We start from the raw sequence: 21,131 nt of genomic DNA on the forward strand, positions 1-21,131 counted from the left end.
TTGCACAGAGCCACAAGGTCTCCCCTCAGCCTCCTTTTCTCCAGGCTCAACAACCCCAGTTCCCTCAGCCGGGAACTCAGCACACTTGTGCTCCAGACCCTTCCCCAGCTCTGTTGCCCTTCTCTGGACACGCTCCACACAGGGGAGCTTTGCTTATTCCTATAAATTGCCCCTCCCCATTCTAACTGTCCATATCTCACAGCAAGGGCCAGCCTGCTGCTTGTTTTCCCAACAGTTCCTACCCCCTCGTGAGGCTCATATTTTACTTCCCATCTGCGAGGGAGGAAAGCAGGCAAGGAGAGCTGCCCCGATGGCTGCAGTGGGGTGGAATGGCAGGCAGGAGTGGGGTTCAGCCCCATGGGGCTCTGAAACTTGCTGACAGTGCCTCATCCTGCCCTGCTGGGCTGTAGCTGGCAGAGTTGCTCAGTTCCCTGCTTGTAGCTTTTTTTTTTTTTTCTGCTTGTTAAGAGAGAGGATTTTTCACCTTTCCCCACTATTGATTTTAAAGGACTCCTCCTCCCCTGCAAAGAGTGTGTCTTGTTTAGAAGACCATTTAATTCACTCTTTAATCAAAGAGGGAAGACAGCAAAGTATTGGTGCCTGACATCTGTGGCTGTACAGGAAACCAAGCCACGCTCGGGGGTCATCCAGTGGCAAACCCACCACAATGCTGCTTGGTAAGCCCACTGCCCTAGGGAGATGCTAACCAGGATGCAGATGGGCTTGGAGGAGCATTACCCTGGTCACTGACCTGTTGGGTGGGTCCCATCTCCTTCTTGTGCCTCAGTTTCCCTACTGACCTTCTACTTTTTTTTTTGCTCTGTTTAAATCATAAGTGTCCACCCTGCCTGGCTGTCTGGAGGTTTGTGGGTACACAGAGGAGGGGGCTCAGTCTTTGCAGGCTTTACTGGTGCTGTCCTAATAATGATAATGGGTGCACAGGGGTTAGAAACCAGAACAGGTCTGCCCTGGTAGCTGGGACAGAGCTGGGTTTCTTTTTAGTAGCTAGAATAGTGCTGTGTTTTGGTTTCAGAATGGGATTTGTTATGAGGAAAATGTTGGTAACATACCAGTGTTTTCAATTTTTGTTGCTGGAAGCAAAGGACTTAGTGTTTTGTTCATCTACAAGTGCAAGATCTAGGGAGGGTGAGGAATATTGAAGGTCTTTTCCGGCCTAGGCGATTCTGTGATTCTGATGGATGCAATCTGAAATTAGCTTTCCCCTTCCTCGCCCCTGGGCTGGCAATTCTGACAGGGAGGTGGCCCTTGCAATGGCCACAGTGGCAATAAAGGCAGCTGGAGCTGAGCAGGGCACAGGGGTTTGACAGAGCCAAAGGATCCCTCCCTCATCCAAAGTGGATCCCCTTACCCAAAGGGGAAGCATCAGAAAGGTGAATTAAAAATACACCCGCCAACAAAGAGGGTGTTTCTGCAGATTCTGCCGAGTCTCTCAAAGACAAATTGTTTCTTACAGCAAGGATGGAAACAGTCATTCATAAAAGAGTAACTGATGTCTGGCTGGTGACAGCCCTCCACTGTGGCTGCCTCCTGCAAAGGGAGCAGGCAGCAGCTCTCGGCCAGCTCCAAGGGTCTGGGAGATGATGAACCAGCCTAGACCCTTCCACATTTCATATGCAAACTACACGTTTCCTTCTTCTTTTTTTTTCCTCCAAATGTCTTCTAATGTAATTAGAAAGTTGCTCTTCCAAAAGCCTTTTGGCTGGGAAGGGAACAAGCAGCTTATAATTCATTTATAAGATGTTCTCGGAGCCATGTAATTGCCCTGCACTGGCTGGATGGAGGGGGAGCTTCCCCAGGGGCCGTGTCTCAGTATTCCCACAGAAGCTAGACAGAAACCAAGGGAGAGCTGATGCTGGAGGTGAAGGACTGAGATGTGGGGTGGAGCCAAGGAAGGGAAGATGAGAAGGAGGATTTTAATCTGCTGGGTTTTCTGGCCCCAGAGAGATGTTGTAAGTGCTTGGAGCTGGTGGGGGAAGGAAGGGAGAGCACCCGAGGAGGAGCTGGGTGGTGCCACTGGCACGCTGCTGTTCCCACTCTCTGGGTTCACGGTGAGTCCTCTCGATTAAACCCTTACTGGAACGATGTGCAGAAGAGCTTTCACATTGCTGTCAGCGCTGTTTTTTTAGATCTACCATAATTTTCTCTTTTTTTTTTTTCTTCTCTTTGAGCCCGATGTTGGTGAAAACATTGACTTTGTTATGCTGTTTGTTTGAGGGGAAAGTTATTGTAGGAGATGTAAAATGTAGGGTCTGGTCCTAGTGAGGAGCAACCTGAACTGTCCACATAACCTCACCTCCTCCCCCTCCAATTTGTGCCATACCTGCGGGGGTTGAACACCCACCCCAGCCAGGTTCAGACTTGGAAGATGTCCCTGCTGCTGGCAGGGGGGTTGGAACTAGATGATCTTTGAGGTCCCTTCCAATCCTAACCAGTTTATGATTCTATGCTTTGGTCCGTGGCATCTCACCTGGTGTGCTCTTCTCCATCTCTGTTATTTGTATCCCCCTTGTCCAGTCAGTGTTTGATCAGATTCTCCTCTCTTTTAGGGTCCCATTTCTCCCATTACCTGGCCCCATTTCAGCTCCTGGCAAAGCAGCAAGTGATCTCACCACCTATAGAGCCAGGCAGCTGCCAAAAAAAAAAAAAAAAGAAGTAAAAGAGGGACTGGATAACTGGATATACATAATTTAAGGTGTTTCATAAGAGCTCTACCAGGGTTTTGATCAGCATCCAATGCAGAGCCTGAAACAAGGCAACCCCACAAGAGTGGGGAAAAACCAACGGCAGAGCATCATCCTGCACGAGCAGAGGAAGGCAGCAGGCAGCAGATGGACAAAACCCAGCAGAAATTATTTTATTGACTTGTTCACCTTCATTTCCAGGATTTGAAGTAAAACATTTTCCTTTCTTTCTGCATAAAAAAAGTTTGACAATTTTTTAATTTATTTTTTTTTTAAACCATACTTTTTAAGCAGAAGTTTTTTGGTGAAGCAGAATTGGTAGCAACAACACTTTTCTTCTTTTCCTTAAGCTTAAATTTGGTAAACTTTCCTGAAAGACTTCATCTTTTTAAAGTGATTTCAGCTCTGTCATACTATTAAAACACTAAAAAAAAAAAAATCAACAACAAAAAAACCCCAAACCTGCCATCACTTGGGCAGTTTTCCCTGCTCCATAACTTTATGCTGGAAGAGGGATAGTTTCATGGAAAAACTTTGTAAGAGCAATAATTGTCAACTGCTGCTTATTCATCAGCTTTTGCCTTTCCAAGACTAAGCGGTGGATTCATATTTGATGAGCCTATTTGGCCTTCAAACACTTCACAGGCACTTCTTTTTCTTCCTTTTTAATTTTTTTTTAAACATAAACAAGATCCTTCGGTCCGGCTGTCACAACAGGCAAACGCTGTTTACATCAGAGGGGGTTTTTTTTGGATCAACTTTGTTCAAATAAAGAGACGAGGCATCTAACTTCCAGCTCTGCAATCCTAGGGAAGAAGGCAAAAGTCAAGCCTCCTCTTGCGTCGTTGCCATTGTTGTTTAGACACTTCAGGGTCACTTTCTGGCCTTGCTTATATTTCTGTCGTCCTTTTGTCTAACTGGGATGCTGCAGATTTATGGAAGGTGGCTTGGCCGTGCAGCTGCCACCATGTTAAGAGAGTAAAGCCCAGCTCCTTTCCCACAGCAAGTTGCTCTCCATCCCAGTTACTCGTTTCTTTAAGGACTATTTGCGTGGATTTTTCCTTCTTTGAAACCAATATCTGAGTTTTAAACATGGGGGATTGAATCCCATGAGTAAGGAGGGGCTTTTCCTGCTGGCATGCTGTAAATATAATGTTTTTCTTGCTCTCTCTCTCTTTTTTTCCCCCAAGAGGAATTTGGGCAGAATAGGTTAACTGCTCCACAGACAGCTGAGTGCTTTTCTGCTCAACCCCTTCAAACAGCCGCAGTGTAATTAGAGGGCTCCTGACAGAGAATCACATTATTATACTGCGTCCAGTTCTGGAGCCCCCAACACGAGAGAGATCTGGAGCAGTTAGAACAAGTCCAGAGGAGGCCACCAGGATGATCTGAGGGCTGGAGCAGCTCTGCTGTGAGGACAGGCTGAGAGAGTTGGGGCTGTTCAGCCTGGAGAAGAGAAGGCGCCGGGGAGATCTTATAGCGGCCTCCCAGTACCCGAAGGGGCTACAAGAAAGCTGGGGAGGGACTTTTCATAAGGGCAGTTAATGACAAAACAAGGGGAAATGGGTTTAAGCTGAAAGAGGGGAGGTTTAGATGAGATATTAGGAAGAAGTTCTTCACTGTGAGGGTGGTCAGACACTGGAACAGGTTGCCCAAGGAAGCTGTAGATGCTCCTCCCTGGAAGTGTTGAAGGCCAGGCTGGATGAGGCTTTGAGCAACCTGGTCTAGTGGAAGGTGTCCCTGCTGCTGGCAGGGGGGTTGGGACTGGATGAGCTTTAAGGTCCCTTCCAACCCAAACCGTTCTATGATAATTTCGTTTAAGTAACCGGTATCATGACGGCTATTAAAAGAAAGTGATGTTTAGCTCTAACTAAACTTGCTCAAACGAGAGTATTAAATACATCCCAATGGTGGTTTTTTTTTCTCCCCATGCTGTAACTCATGATATTTTTCCTCTTTATCCTCAGGGATTTTTCTGTTTTGCTCTGGCCTTCTGCGGATTGATCCCAGCTGCCTGCTGGAGATACACGCACAGCACGGAGGTAAGCATGGCCTGCTAGGAGATACCACCAGCATCTCATCAGATGGAGATTATTTATTTATTTATTTATTTTCAATGATTTCTCCCATAAAAGGGACATCTGGTGGTAATTAATTCATCAGCTGCCACTCCCATGGGGTCATCCGAAGGGGGAATCCACAGAAACCCTCACGCAGGGCAAATGCTTTGTCCTGAAGGCAAAACAAAATGCAAGTCTCATTTTTAAATCGCTTTGGGATTTATCTGCAGGGGATGGTTTGGTTTGGTTTGTTTTAATTGAGATGCTTTGATTTGTTTTGTAAAGTCCTTTCTAGCCAGCTCTAATTCCTGCTAACATCAACTGGGAGCCTCTATTTAAAGGTGATGGCAGGTTGTGATGGTTCAGGCTGACTCTGGCCATGGCCAGGAGAAGCACCCAGAGAATGTGTTTATTAACCAGCAGCAGTGGAACAGTAAAACACCAGTGTGAAAAATGGTGGTTTGGGTCACTGTTCACGCTGGACCAGAGAGAGAAGATTGTATGAAGTGGAATTTGTCAGAAAATTTGGGGTTTGGATTGTTAACCCAGAGTTTGCTGGTGGTGTGGTGGATGGTGGTGGAGATGCAAAGTGCTGGGGAGATGGAGTCAAGGCATGCAGAGCTGCCAAGGGACAGCCCCACACATCGCAGTGGGTACCCTCACCCTGGGGCCAGGGTAGCAGGCTGCTGGGGAAAGCAGAAATTGAACTTAATATTTAGCAGCCTAAAAAAAATTTAAATAAATTTTTTAACCCTTTCCTAATCTGGTATAATTTGCTTTTTGTACGTTTATTCCTCTGCTCATTCAGAGGAATTTGTTGCTGTTTGGTCTTAATTTCCCTTCCTGCGTCCCTGAACTGAAAAAAGAGAATTAGGCAAAAAAAAAATGTTTTCTTTAATTTTATTTATTTATTTATTTATTTTTTAAGGCAGAACACATATTTTAGGCAAGTATCCAAATTATCTAAAACTAACTCAGATAAGCTGTTGGGACTTTGATAGATGTTGCATGCAGCGGGTTGGTCTCTGTCTCCATTTTGCTGAAACATCCATGAAAAAGAGTCTTTCCTTAACCTCTGTGTATATTCTCCCTGGTTTCAGGCAAAATTATATATTTTTTTTTTTTTTCATTTTCACACTGCTAATTTAATATGGAAATAATTTTGTTTTCACGACCAACACAGAAGGGAGACCTTGAGTGGAGTTTCCTCCTTCTTCTGCAGAAGCTTTTTAGGGGAGATTGAAAAAAAGCTGTGTTAATAAAGTAGAAATGGCACCAGAAAGTGTGTCTTATGAATTTGCATGATCCAAGCAGACTATTTAGTTACACTTTTTAATCCACAGATATCAAGTAGGGTGTAAAAAAGGCTGCAAGAAGAAGTTGTGTGTTGGGTTAATATAGGGATATGCCATTCCAAAAATACTTTGCTGAAAATATTTAAAGTAGAATGACTTTCTCTATCTCTTAATCACTACATCTGCTTTTACTTCAAATTATTTTCCTTTTTTGTTTTGTTTTGAGTGCCCTGCCCATAAATACACCCATGTGTCATGGTGAGCTTTAGTAGCTGGTTGGGTTTCTTTAAGCGAAGCAGTTTCCACTAAGCAAAATGAAGGGTTTTTGTAAAATGTTTAATTTCTGGATAAAGAAAACCAGCAGTTTTGACAACAGTCAGTGTTTCTGACAACAGAAAAATTAAAATACCATTTGAGATTGGTTTGGGTTTCTCTGCTTTCTAAAATGCAAAGAGAAACGGGGAATACAAAGGAGGAAAGTTTTTATTAGGAGTGTCGCTTCCAAAACATACGGAAATTGGGTTCCACTTGAAAAGTAACTTATCTCACCAGGGAGAGAAATGCAGCTGGGAGAGAGAAATGCAGCTCTGGCTCCTCTCCAGGACAGAAAGACGGGTGCTGCAGTGGCACAGAAAACCAAATGGAGCAGGGACAGACTCCTGAAGTCACATTATCACAGAATCCCAGACTGGTTTGGGTTGGAAGGGACCTTAAAGCTCATCCAGTCCCAACCCCCCTGCCAGCAGCAGGGACACCTTCCACTAGACCAGGTTGCTCAAAGCCTCATCCAGCCTGACCTTCAACACATTATAGAGCTGTTTGTCTGACTTCCTCAAAATAAAAAGCAAAATGAAAGCAGATGTTCCTCCCCCAGCCTCCTGCATGTCAGTGCTGTCAGAAATAGTTAATTGTGGTAATACAGGGGGAAAAAAAATCAGCTCATCCAAATGGATGGGTGTCTTGTGAGTCTGATGGGATGTACACAGGTACCACAAAAGAAAGAGAATTTGGGGATGTAAAACTGGGTATGGATGGATGTGCCCATTAAACATGTCTGAATCGGCGCCTTTGAGAGCACCGAGGGGCTGTGTACATCGTTAAAATATAAAAACTGCATTTTTCCCATGTAAAATATGTTGACTTCCCAGTGAAAAGCCAGATAGAAAATCCTCCTGTTCTGTTTGGAAATGCCAGCTGGGAGCTGGCGTTGGTAGATCCCGTCCTTTCCCTCCCCACGGGTGAGGTGCTGATTGCAGGCAGTGCTGAAAGTGGAGCCCTCCCCTCCCTCCACAAGCCAGGAGGTGGGGGTCCCTCCTGCCCCAAACCAGGACAGCTTCACTCCTTTTGATTTAAAAAAATAATAATAATAACAATAAATCTAAATTTCCTTCATAGAATCATGGAATCATGGAATGGTTTGGGTTGGAAGGGACCTTAAAGCTCATCCAGTTCCAACCCCCCTGCCGTCAGCAGGGACACCTTCCACTAGACCAGGTTGCTCAAAGCCTCACCAAAGAATAAAGCAGCCTTTCTTACAGAAAATAATCTAAAAAGGAAAAGCTCAATTTTCAGTTGAATTATTGTTTTGATGGTTGTTTTCAAGAGGCAGTAGATGGAAACGTCGTTTGAACATGATGAAAGCAAGATGCCCTTTGTGCCTCCTTTAGAGACCTGCTTACAGTACTTCTTACAGAGAAGCTACATGGGACAGGAGAAAAAGAAGAGTTATTTTTAAATATTTGATATTCTCAGATATGCGCACTGTAAACAAAATGTGAATCTTCTTGTTTCCCATTCTTTTCCATTTTTGTGACCTTCTGTAGCTCCTGAACTCATTCTTTTAGACAGATGCTATGTGTTTTAATTTCAAGTTACCCACGTCCCAGATAGACTCAGCATCACCTGTCATTATCTTAAAATAACATATACCAGACATGCAAAAATCATTAATCTGAGATTTATTGTGCTTTACCCTAAACAGCTGATCCCTCTGTTCAGCATCATAATTATTCCTGCTCTACTGACCCATCCATGTGGCCGATGAATGGGTTTTGTGAGGTCCAGACCTCCTCCACGCTGCCTTCTCAGGCTACTTTGCATCCATCTGTCTGCATTAAAGTCCTTTTAATGAGGAACTAATAAACTAATCATTCCCATTCCTCATTGATAGGTCCTGCAAAGAAAATGGTGAATAAAATGGGGAAGAACAAAGAAGTCAGAGTACCATCCCAGATTGTCTCCTTGTCTTGCCAGCATGTATAATGTAGCTTTTCTGTTTGGGTCTACCCCCAGTTTACAAAGAACCAGTTTTAGCCAACGGTGCCAGCAGAAAAGGTGCTGCTGTCACTTGTAGAGGTGTGGAAACTTCTCTGGGCAGGTCAGCTGCTCAGAGGAAAATCTGGAAATGGAAGTATTTGTAATCTGGAGGTTGTTGAAGGATCTTTTCTCCTGCTAGCTATAGTGCTGAGCCACTCACGTTTCAGTATTTTCTAGCTCGGCTTGTTCATGAGCCCCATACTCATGGCCCCTGCAGCACCCAACACTCCTCCTTGACCTCTGTCCTATCATCCTTTCAAGCCCACAGCTCCAGAAACACCCCAGCCCAGCCTCCAAGCCCCTGTGAAACTCTAGTGTGCTGGCCTGAATGACTTGAGACAGTTAATCCCTTTCCATGTCCACTCTAGAGCAGAGAAGGGTCTCCACAAAGGTGAGGAGCATGTTTGGTCGCCTTCCCTGTGGACCATCTGCCCAAAATGTGGTCTTGGTGTGAAATGTGGTCTTGGTAGGAAAGTGTCACAGACTTGTCTGAGGGTTGACACTGGTGATGCAGTCAAAGAGAATGAGAGGATGATGTACAAGAGAGGGCAGGGAGGATGACCTCTACAGGAGCACCTTTGATGCAAAAGCATGTGGTAACCATGGAAATGGTGAGGTTTTCGGCTGGTTTTCAGCCACATTAGGAAGTCCTGATTCCCGAAGCCAAAGAGCTGAGTCTTGTTTCCAAAGTTATTTTTATGGCAGCTCCTTTACCACAAACCGCTACCTCTTTAGGTGAGGTCTTTTAGTCATTCCCAGCTGGGACCTGGCATGTGGAGAAGGATGTAGGAGAGACTTATTCCACATCTGGCACAGCTGGTGAGGAAGACTGCTGCTTCCTCCTCCTCCTCCTCCCCGGTTTTGCTTTTCTCCTCACCCATTAACTGCTGTTTTAAAAACCTTCCTGCAGAGGCTGGAGGAAGGGGAGCCTTGCAGCTGTGGTGTGAAAGGCTGTTGGTACCCTTGCTAGCCAAAATAAAAATAGGTTTGGGGTTTTGTTCTGGGCTCTGCTGTGAAAGAGGCTGGAGGAGTTTCAATGTCGCATCATCTTCTGCTGTTCCCCTTCTCTGCAGCAGCTGAGAAGATCCTTCCAGCAGCCTTGTGACACCGGCCCCATAAGCTGGTCAGGGTGGCAGGGTGAATTGGCAAAAATCCAATTCCTGCAACGTGAAAGTTGTTTTGCAACAGAATGAGCTTTTAAATTACAGAGATTCATTTACAGGTACACGTTAGCTTAAAACCCATTAAATTATGATTTCCCAACTCAGGGGAAAATGGGAAACTAAGCACTGGTGCAAGTAGTTGCCCATACTTCTGTCAGAAATTGGGCCTGATTTGCCATGTCCTTTGGGTGAGGAGGTCACTTGGATTGGCATTGGCTGCGATGACATGGCAATCTCTTCATTTTCAAATGGTCTCTCAAATTACGGCGTGGTTTCAAAAGGAGGTTTCATGAACAGCTTTTGGCTCTGCATGTGTAGAAGAGCATTAGCCTCTTTGCTTTGCACTGTACGTACTCAGAGAATAAATGGCAAGATTTAGCTTTTTATGGGATGGGGAACATAAACCACCCGTGTCACACCCTGGTTCTCCTGCCCTGTCTTGCTCTGCTTTAAACTTTCTTCAGAGGAACCTGTTTGCTCTCCCCTCCTCAAACTGGGAAGGAGAAACAGTCCTTTATGCTTTGTTAGTGAGCGAGATGGTGGTGCTCAATATCTTTTGAGATGGTGATTTTTGTACCAGGGCCTGGGGTGCAAAGCTGGGATTAGCAGTTGCAGCTGTTAAATAACGAGCATTGCTACACCTGGGGCCCCTCCTTGAAAAGAGAAGCTTCCTGCTGCCTTCCCTGCTTATGGGATCAGTGCTGATCTTCTCATGCCTGTGTCCTTCTCAACCATCCCCTTTGCAATGCCAGATGGAGCATTGCCTGGGTCCCCAAGATGCCAGTCCTGTCTTTGCGTGCCCAAAACCTGCACATGCGTTGCTTCTTTCTGCAGGTGTACAAGGAGCCACCCAGCACTTCCCAGGTAATTTCTCAAGAGGGATTGTAGAGATCCTTCCAGTGGTGAACAGAGCCTGTGGTTTTTCCAGGGTGCATTTGTTTCTGTTGTTCCCACTTCTGATGTGTGTTGGGGGAAGCTCTTACAGAGTCCAGCCTGTCTCATCTGCAGGGTCAAGTCCTGGAGATTTTAAAGCGATTGAAACATAAGACGAAGGTGTGTTCAGGTGCTTTCTGAAACCAGACCTGAAGCACACAGGTAGTTTCCTTTTGTTTTGTGTTTTGGTGGGGCTGGATCAGGGTTGTAGCCACCCACGGGGGGTCTTTCAAGAGCATTTTCAAAAAGCAGTGAGTTGGCTGCCAAAGCACTGTGAATAATCTGATATCCCCCTTGCTCTTGCTGTTATTCCACCAGACACTCACTTTAATGTAAGCACTGAGCTTTTCCCAGTCCCTGATAAAACAAAAGAGGGAGGGAGGGGGGGAAAAAACCCTCCCCCTTCCTTAGAGTTTTTAAATATCGTGAGGCTTTCCTAGCATTTATGTTCCCATCACACAATAAGAGCTGGCTCCCCCAGCCAGGCTCTGCCTGTCCTTTGTCTGACGTGCCACACAGGCGTTCACACTCACGGCTTTTATAATTTATCGCTGCCCTGACGCTGAACCCACGCGGCCCCGTTTCTGCTGCTTTCTGTAGCAGAGCAATAACTGGAGCTCCTGTCTCCAGCAGCATCAGCTGTGGTACCAGAGGCCACTGGGATGGTCGCTGTCACCATGGCACATCCAACCTTCCTGCGGCTGTGGGATGGTCACTGCAGAGCAGCCACCACCAGCTCGGAGGTGACAGTGCTGCCCTCAGGCTGGCTCTGTTGCTGAGACAAGATTTTTTTAAAGCTAAAACTGTTTTTAGTGTTTTTCAATGTTTTCTGTCGGGGAGCAGTCTTGCCTGACAGTGCTTTCAAGTATTATGGGTGAGAGAGGGGGGGATGACTGAGATAATTTGACCATGATGTTGGGAAGGTTCCTAAATTGCTGGGTCATGTGTCTGAATGATGGGAGCACAAAAGATCAGTTGGGTTTGTAGGTCTGTTATAAAATGAACTGAAATACTTAATGTTTGTTTAAAAAAACAACCAAACAAAAGCAAATAAACCACCAAAAAACCAAACCCAAAACCACAAGAAGGCCTCGATATACAGAGGCTGATGTTAATCACAAGGGATGCAGCCCCAGATCTGGAGGATTTAGGGAATAAACTTGTTGGTGTTGATTAACTGCTTGTCTGGGGGTTCTGCGCTTCCCTAAACAGCACTTGGTGCTCTGCCACTCACGGGAGTGAGGTTCCTGGCTGTGTGGGACTAGCAGAGTGGTGGCTGTGGGGGTTCAGGGCTTGGTTGAGCATGAGGAGGCTGTGACATCCCCCTGCCCGCTGGCCGAGCAGGTGGTATAGCACCCATACAGCTGGACTTTTGCTGTTGTTTTGGGGTGTGGAGATGAGAAATGAGGAGGTGATCCATGTAACAGCTCAGCGCTTTCTCCTGTTGTAGATGTTCTGAGCAAGGACCTTATGGAAGCACTGAGATCACAGGGATACAGCTTTGTAAGGCTTTGCTTTTCCTGATTTTTATTTTTTCCACGTGATGGTTTTTGTTCTCTCTCCTTCTGTGTATTCACTCAGTGATGGACCAAAAGGCAGTCGTGTTGCCTGGTCCTCTTCCAATACCAGAAAGTGGAGGGAAGTGCATGAGTTTTTTTTTAAAAAAGGTGTGTATAATTGTATATAATGTAATATATATATTTATATATGCTGGAAAGAAAAGGTGAAAACCATTTAGCTAAAAGCCTCATCTGGATCTCACTCTTCCCGCATCAGTGGTCCCCAGTGGCCACCAGCAGTCAGAGGGGTAGCGGCACCTTCTCATCTCATGCAATTTTCCAAGGAGAGCCTCAAAGGCTGCTTTAGTTTGCAGCCCTGGCTGGATTTCTGCAGCTGGGCTTGCTTGGCTTTGGGAAGGCTGGAGATGAGGGGAGCTGACGCGCTGTTAAAGAAATACAAAGCTGCAGCGAGTTGTAGTGGCTGTGTTAATATGACAGTGATGGCCTGGTCAAGCATGGGACGAGGGGAACCCGTCTTCCCATGTCCCTGGTCCACGTGGTGGGAGCTGCTCTGCATCTGGAGCAGTTTTCCCTCCTCTGTTTCACTACAGTTGTATCGTTGCTCTCTCCAAACCCAAACCCAAGCAGTTGGACCTTCCCCCCCTCGGTTTCTGACGCGCCGTGAACACGTGCGTTTCTGCGCGCTGCGGGGGAAAGGGAAGACAGAGGTAGTGAAATGCAGAAGTGTGTCTTACTGGAGCAAGGGAGGACTTCCAGTGAGTCAATCACTTTATTCCAGTTTCACATCTTAGCAGATGTGAACTTACAGCCTGTAAGCGAGGGAGCCCGCGGTAGCTGCTGCTGAGGGGATGTTGCCGAGTGGCACTGGTGTGTACATCCTTCCTGGTGATGCTGAAAGAACGTGAAGTGCTGAGGTTGCAGGTTCTTCTGAGGGCGTGGTGTGTGTGCTCGGTTTGGTACCTCAAAGGCATGAAGAGCCACAGGAGAGGAGGCTCCTCCTCCTTGCCATGCTTGTCTTCCTCCTCTGCTGTGTCAAAAACGTTCCTGTTAAGCAGAAAGGAGAGAGGTGGGCTTGTCTTTGAGACAGTCCCGCCATCTCCTTTCACTATGTTCTCCTTGAGCTCCAGGTCTTCAGAGAGATTTTTGGCCGACAACTGTTGCAAAAGTGGCTCACTGAGTAGGTCTCAGACTGTTCCTCTTGGTATGAGTCTACATTAGTTTTCCAACATACATTGAAGCGACTAGCTCAGGTTGCCTAGGCACAGGGGATTCATTGACACCTCTGGTTTCCAAAGGGATCAGGAACTGATGGCTGACCTCCTCATCTGATCTAGCTGTTCCAAATCCAGCTACAGGTAAAAATTATCCTTGATAAATAACCCAAGTCAAAAATGTTGATTTTCCTCTTGAAGGAGGTAAGACTGAAATTTGCTTTAGTTTCTAGTAGCCAAAGGCAAGAACACTAATGGCTTAGAGTAAATGTCTTCCTGCAGTCATGAACTCTGCTTCTTGGGGGATAAAGGATTTAGAGGATGATAAACAATCTCAAAATTCTTTCTTTCTTTTACTTTAAGTGAAAAATGATACTCTATTGAGTCAGTTGCATCAATCTCGGTGGTGGTTTTCCATTTGTTGTATCCAACAACCCATCGACATCATCCCCAAATTAATGTTTCATTAAGGAACGCAGACAGAAATGGGAGGCAGCAATTACTTGACTAATTTAGAGCTGGAACATTTCACCCAGCATGTTCCAGGAAAAGAATGACTGTAAGGTGTGTAACCTGGAGATTTTTCTTAAGCCAAAGCCCAGCTGATGCTTCATCTTCAGCTCTCGGTGTTTTATACTGACGAGTATGACGCAGGCACGTTCGTCTTCCAAGGGAGAGCTTTGTCCATAAATAATCCTCCAGCCGTGGGTCACAGCATGTCACTAGGAACAGGAAAATCCACTTGACTGTAATGATGCTAATGTGTGAGGGGAATGTAAGACCTTTCAAAAAGAAGCCCAGACAGACTTTCTCTTCTCCAGCTGTATTGGTCCATAAAGTGCAAACTCCTGTCTGAGGTAAGGGATGGGGCACAGCTGTGGTTTTCTTAAAGCATGTTATCATAGAATCATAGAATGGTTTGGGTTGGAAAGGCCCTTAAAGCTCATCCAGTCCCAACCCCCCTGCCATCAGCAGGGACACCTTCCACTAGACCAGGTTGCTCAAAGCCTCATCCAGCCTGGCCTTCAACACTTCCAGGGAGGGGGCATCCACAACTTCCTTGGGCAACCTGTTCCAGTGTCTGACCACCCTCACAGTGAAGAACTTCTTCCTAATATCTCATCTAAACCTCCCCTCTTTCAGCTTAAACCCATTTCCCCTTGTTTTGTCATTAACTGCCCTTATGAAAAGTCCCTCCCCAGCTTTCTTGTAGCCCCTTCAAGTACTGGGAGGCCGCTATAAGATCTCCACGGAGCCTCCTCTTCTCCAGGCTGAACAGCCCCAACTCTCTCAGCCTGTCCTCATAGGAGAGCTGCTCCAGCCCTCGGATCATCCTGGTGGCCTCCTCTGGACTTGTTCTAACTGGTCCATGTCTTTCTTGTGTTGGGGGCTCCAGAACTGGATGCACTATTCCAAGTGGGGCCTTACAAGAGCAGACCACTATCAGCATGACCACTTGAACTCAAAAGGCATCCTGTTGCTAAACTGTGAGAGGAAGTGCCCTGATTATTTTTAATTTTTTTTCCAACACCTGGTGTAAGAAACAAAAAAAAAAAAAAAACCACAAAATTATTTTGAGGCAATGGACTGCAAGTTGCTCATCAGTGGAGTGTGCGATGGGAAACTGGTGAGGATGGCACAAAGCAGTGCTGCAGTCGAGGTCTTCACTGTGTTATGTCCCAGATCAAAGGAAAATATAGGGATGAATTTGCATCTGCTGGGTATAATGTTGCAAATAAAGATAGGTCATGAAACCACCTGGTGGCTTTGTCTCATGCGTTCAGGTTTTCTATTTGACGTCAGTAGGCATGCATGAGTTAGCCTGCCATTTTGGGCTGGAGAGATGCTGCCGTGCGTGACCGGTTCTACAGAGCTTGGCCACAGGTCTGAGTGTGAACGTAACCCCGTCCCAGGCAGAAAAGTTCCAAAGATAATCACAGAATCACAGAATATTAGGGATTGGAAGGGACCTCGAAAGATCCCCCAGTCCAATCCCCCTGCCGGAGCAGGAACCTAAATGAGATCACACAGGAAGGCGTCCAGGTGGGTCTTGAATGTCTCCAGAGAAGGAGACTCCACACCCTCCCTGGGCAGCCTGTCCCAGGGCTCTGGCACCCTCACTGTAAAGAAGTTTCTTCTCAAGTTTAAGCAGAACCTCCTGTGTTCCAGCTCACACCCATTGCCCCTTGTCCTACCATTGGGCATCACTGAGAAGAGCCTGGCTCCATCCTCATGACATTCACCCTTTACATATTTATAAACATTAATGAGGTCTCCCCTCAGTCTCCTCTTCTCCAAGCTAAAGAGCCCCAGCTCCCTCAGCCTTTCCTCAGGGAGATGCTCCACTCCCTTCATCATCTTGGTGGTTCTATGCTGGACTCTCTCCAGCAGTTCCCTGTCCTTCCTGAACTGTGGGGCCCAGAACTGGACACAACATTCCAGATGTGGCCTCACCAGGGCAGAGTAGAGGGGGAGGAGAACCTCTCTCGACCTACTAACCACACCCCTTCTAATGCACCTGGTAGTACAATCTTTTTTGCTCTTTTATGTCTCCTTGTTAAATCAGATTTCCCATATGCTCTGTGGCCCGATCTCCTGCACAGAAGGAAACAGCCAGTGATAAATACTGGGATTTGGTATTCCATACCTACCTCTGAAATATTGAAATAAGAAAGCTCTTTGCAATAATCCTTGAAATCACACTGCCACGTTGTACTCAGACAGCAATCTTCCCCCACAAAATAAAAAGATCCTAGAAAAAAAAAATAAAACAGAAAGATGATGTGGAGGAACTACAGTCAATTCACTCTTTAAAAAGTGGGTTTGTAGTTTGATATTCCCTTGCCAGGACCTGAATAGCGTATTCAGATCATAGCTGGCTAGAAATACTAGATATAATTGCTGGCTAGGAATGCTGAGAACGACTAATCAGCAAATTGTACTCTTCGGCTTGCCCAGGCACACGTTCTAAAAGGAAATTATTGCTGTAAAACGTTTTACACTTAATCCTTTATGCTTTCAGTTCTTGGAGGCTGCTTGACAAAATGAAAAAAAAAAAAGAGTAAATACCTGAGAAGCCAGCTCACAAGCAGCCTCAGAAACAGGGTGAAGTCTTTTGTTGTCATTATGCACCTGGAGATTACCCCCATCACCATCATCACCATCAATTAGTCAAGCTGGCTGTGAAATGGTGACTACTTGTGGTTTCTTCCCTTATTGTTTCCAACAGTCGCAGTAATTTGCTGCCATGGCTTTGTTATGGTGACCTTGTTCCTTTGGTTCTTTCCTAGCCACTCTTTTCCTTCAAACAGCCTTTGTCTCAGTGTTTAATATAATTGCATGGTACCTAAAATAATGCGGAAGGTGCAAAAGTGCACCGCTGCATCAGGCAGGACTTCTCCTGGTCAAATCAATCCTCTCGTGGTTTCACACAGCTGGCAGGAGCTTGTCAGGCTGGCAGCTGCCAACATCTGGGCAGCTCCCCTACCATTAGTGCAGCATGGCCACCTGAGAAGCTGCTGAGGAGGACATCAGCCTTGGTTGGGCCCTGAGGTTTATTATCAGGAGAGTACACTAATGAGCATTGCCTTTTCTGCATGGTGAATTGGTTCTGGTGGCATGGTCAGAGCCTGCTCCACTGCTAGGGAGCCTGGGATGGTCTTTGCAGATGAAACATCACAAGGGGTGATGGTTTTAAACTAAAAGAGGAGAGATTTAGACTAGGTATAAGGAAGACTTTTTACAATGAGGTGATGAAACCCTGGCCCAGGTTGCCCAGAGAGATGGTAGAAGCCCCATCCCTGGAATCATTCAAGATCAGGTTGGACAGGGCTCTGAGCAACCTAATCAGGTTGAAGATGTCCCTGCTCACTACAGGGGGGTTGGACTTCCAACCCAAAACTATTCTATGACTACAAAATTTGTAGTCGTAATGGTAAATATGAAAAGGCAAAAATTTCACTTGCAGCACCATTACCTTACTGAGATCCATACGTGTGCTGTCACAACACAAAGTACTTCCTGTTTGACCAACCTGATCTCCTTTTATGATATTCAAAAGACAATAATCTCTTGGGCTAAGAAGCCAGCTGCTCTGTTCTTCCTTCCTTCCTTCCTCAGCAACATGAGGCCACAAGAGGAGGTCAAAATATTATTCTTTTTTCATTATTCTTAATCCAATTCTTCAGTGGAAATGGACGTTCTTCTTATTGAATCCATTTATTTAATTGCTGCTGCTGGAAAGCTGTTTCATGGCCCATAAGAAGTTAAAAAAGCTTGGATGTTTTCCTTTTTATTGGGGTTTATGGTTCACTCAGGGGAAGGATGGTGCAGAAGTCTGCTAGAGATCCTGTCTTACTGCTGCACCCATCCTGTCCGACGGACTCTGATACACGGGGTGACAGAATGAGCATCCCACCTCCTCACCTGTGTGGGGCAGCTCAGCATCACACACCTTGCTACAGGGGACTTTTTCCTTGGTTCAGAATATCTGTGCCCTGTATGTCATGGGATCTTTCTCCTTAAAACTTGGTTGTTCCTGCCTCACCTACTGATTGCACCATGGTGGGTGGTGGAGCTTTACTGCAGATAAATGTAGAGAAACCCCCAAGCCCCTTCACTTCTATGCCACCTTGATAGCTGTGGAAAACCTCCTGATATGAGCCTTTAAACTCTACTTCTGGTGGCAAGGAGTCGAGTTGGATCTCCTCAACCTCCCTCTGTCTCCTCCCTGGTTATCAGCCTCTGTTAGTTGCTTGCATCTTGGACAGCCAGGCAGGGTGGAGCCATGTTGTGGTGATGGCTGTAATCGCCTCGAATGGCCCCAATTTCACCCCCAAGCACATAGTGTTGGGTTGTTGTTTTTTCTTTTTCCCCTTGAGTAATTTCCAAGCACATCCCCTTCAGACGGAGCTGAAAAGCTCTGGCTCTGCTCCCAGAGCGACGTCCCTCCTGTGTGGCCACCCACTCCATCTATCTCACTGATCAATTTTCCCTCCTGAAAGCCAAGCGTTGCCTGCACATCCACTCAGATCGATGCTGGTGAGGAAGAGAGGGAAAACAAAAGGAAGGAAGAAGGTTTTGACTCCAGGTGCTGAAGGCAATTGTCATATTTTTTTCCCTTTGAAACCCAAGCTGGGATCTGTCAAGCTGCAAGTTCTCACACGTTTGGTAAATATTTAGGGTCTGATTCACCACTGAATCACTCTGTTATTTTTTGGCTCTATTTGGAGGAACTCCTCTGTCACTGAGATAAATCCAGCCATCTGAGGTCCTCTCATCTTTTTATTTTAGCATCTCACAGTCACATGTGCCTGTCCTCACAGTCACCCATCAGGACGGGGAGACGGTGTCATCCCTGCCTGGCAGAGGAACTTGGTGGCACACTGGTCACGGGCACCAGAATTCTTCTCTGACCCTAAATCCAAACCTGGCTAAAAGCCACAGCCATCAGCTGGTGAGACCCTGGCATGATGCTGAAGGGTCCACATGTAGCAGAAGGTGGTACTGTAGGTGCCCCTTGGTGCATGGAGGGTAGTATGTAGACCAGCTCCTGCTGCTGCATGATGGTCATTTAATAGGTGCACTACTTGTCTTGTTATAGCTGAGAGACCTTCTGGGAGGATGCAAGAGGAACATATTTCCCTCCAGAGTTGAACCATGGTCAGTGTTTTCCATGTACAGATCTCTGCTTTCATCGCAGGTGGAAGACAGCATGATGGATGTGTACGATCTTGTGTACGAGGAGGTGAGGAGGAACACCTCCAGCTTCAGGAGGCACGAGCTGACTGCCATCCACGAAGCCGTGAGTTGTCTGACAGCCCTAGCAGCAAATCTTGCCCTGGGGTATCTTCCTGATGGTTTCAGCAGGCTGGGGCTGATGCCTCGTGGATGCTGCAACGCTGTTTTCCCCCAGGAACCCAATCCTCCAGCCTGCTGGGAAGTTGGCTTTTCCCTTCCTACTCTTCCTTTCCCAGGTTTGACCACTAAATTATCAACAGGAGGAAAGGGTCACCTACCTGAACATCTGTCCTGGTTTTTGGATAGTTAAACTACCACAGCATCGCTGTGGTGTGAGATCTTCAAAGCTTCTGCACCATAGCTGATGTGTATACATATATATATAGCCTGTCTTGGCAGGTCCTCTGCCATGCTCCCTATCTGTGGTACAAGAAAGTGGGTACACACCTCTCTGGTGTCCCTGGTCAGGTGGAGAGAGGTGGGAAATTCCAGCAGAAGTGTTTGGACTTGGTTATTTCTGTTTACCCTTAAGCCTGTGGCTGAGGAGTACTGGAGGCTGCATGGCCTCCCACAATGCTGGAGGCTGCAGACAAGCTCCCCAAAACCACCACCCGGGATGCTGTTGGCTCTGGGGGCTTCTTTGTAGCTCAGGAGGTGGGTAAGGGGGGTTGCCCAGAGCACAGGGAGGATGTTGCCATCAAAGCTACAGGAGATAAGTGAGGATGTCCCCCATGGTGAGAAACTCCTGAGTCCCCACTGAGTCAAGGAGATGTCTCCTCACGCAGCAAAGCCTGTTTGGGTAGGGAGTTCATGAAGGTCAACTCCACTCACCTGTTTCCAGATGCCTCCCATGCAACTCCCTTTATCCTTCTGTACTTTCTGAAGCTGGTTTCATCCGTGCTTCTCAAAATACAGAAAAGGGCAAATATTTCTCATTGCAACGATAGCTGTGGCCCTCAGAGCCATGACCAGGTGTGGTGGCACTTGCTCTGCAGGGCTGTGGAGCAGCACACCCAGAGTCCCCCTTGGCAAGGAGAACCAGGCACAATATCCAGCTTCATCAGCTGCTTATTTTAGCCACTTTAATTGGTGGAGAAACAGTCCTTCTACTTCTATTTTTTTTTTTTTTTCTTTTCCTTCTGCTAGAGCTCCAAGCTGGCCAGTTCAACCAGCTCCACAGTGGGTGTTGCTGGAGGAACTCCCCAGCCCATAATAAGCACTGGAAGCATGGATCTGTGCATCCCTGGGTTTTAGTGTCCCCTGGTTTTTTCAAACCAGCCACTGTGAGAGCTGGTGTGACCATGGAGGGAGAGCTTGGCCCCAGCCCCAGTCAGGAGTCCTGAAGGACCATGAGCAAGTTTGGGGCCAGATCCATCCACCTCCTCTGAATTAACCTCCACTGCTGCAGTTGTGGATTGCATCCTTACCTGCTTTGCTCCTTGCAGCCCTGGTTGAGTAGCCCTGCCTGGGGCAGTGGGAAGGAAGGGTGACCCATCACCTCCCACCACAGCAGCTGGTGGCCAGGGGAGAGCCCCGGTGGGTGGCTGGCAGACTTCTCCCTCTCTCTTCCAGTTCCTGTGCTGTGGGAAGCGCTCTCCATTTGGGGACACGACCGATGTCGAGCACAAGACGTGTCCATCTGGCCGCGTGCACGATGAGGGACAGGTAAGGGAAAGGTTTCTTCCACCCCATGGTGGGGTTCTACCACTACTTGCTAACTGTCAAAACCTCAGTGGTGTTTAAGTGTTAATGAGAATTGTGTTTTTTTCATGGTTTAGAGCTGCTGTGGGTTGGGGTTTGTTTTGTTGGGGTTTTGTTGTTTCAGTAAGAAGGCATCTTGCCTGGTGGAGGAGCCTTGGTGCATCAGCAGGTCTCAGAGCTGCAGATGCAGTTTCCTTCAGAGCTTTAGAAAGGCTTCAAAATGCTTGTGTTTGCAGCCTGTCGCTTCCTTCCAGCTTCCTCCCCATCTCCTGCCTCTGCAGAGAGTGTGAGATATCACCAGCATGTGTCTGAGCTGAAAAACACTGCTGGTCTGTTCCACGACACTAGTTTCTGAGGCTTAAAAACTGTCCCACTAACAGTAAATGTGGAATTTGCTGTAATTCCTTTTTCTCAGGGCATTAAATAGGTATTAAAATGAGAAACTCATGAAGCAGGATGATGACAGATTCAGCTCCTCTGGGGGCCCAACT

The 21,131-nt window shown here is 46.7% G+C and overlaps 1 protein-coding gene across 1 annotated transcript in view; it reads left to right on the plus strand.

Annotated features, from left to right (window-relative positions):
- TSPAN32 (tetraspanin 32) overlaps nucleotides 1-20,604 on the plus strand; it is a gene marked incomplete at its 3' end in the record, with an annotated part of 25,632 nt that extends 5,028 nt beyond the window's left edge. The window contains exons 4-6 of the mRNA XM_010164958.2: nucleotides 4,670-4,744; nucleotides 18,902-19,003; nucleotides 20,512-20,604. Coding sequence (XP_010163260.2) covers nucleotides 4,670-4,744; nucleotides 18,902-19,003; nucleotides 20,512-20,604 — 270 coding nt within the window. The remainder of the gene's footprint in view (nucleotides 1-4,669; nucleotides 4,745-18,901; nucleotides 19,004-20,511) is intronic.
- Nucleotides 20,605-21,131: the final 527 nt, after the last annotated feature.

Source organism: Antrostomus carolinensis, unplaced genomic scaffold (assembly GCF_000700745.2).
Source record: "Antrostomus carolinensis isolate BGI_N321 unplaced genomic scaffold, ASM70074v2 scaffold14963, whole genome shotgun sequence".
NCBI lineage: Eukaryota > Metazoa > Chordata > Aves > Caprimulgiformes > Caprimulgidae > Antrostomus > Antrostomus carolinensis.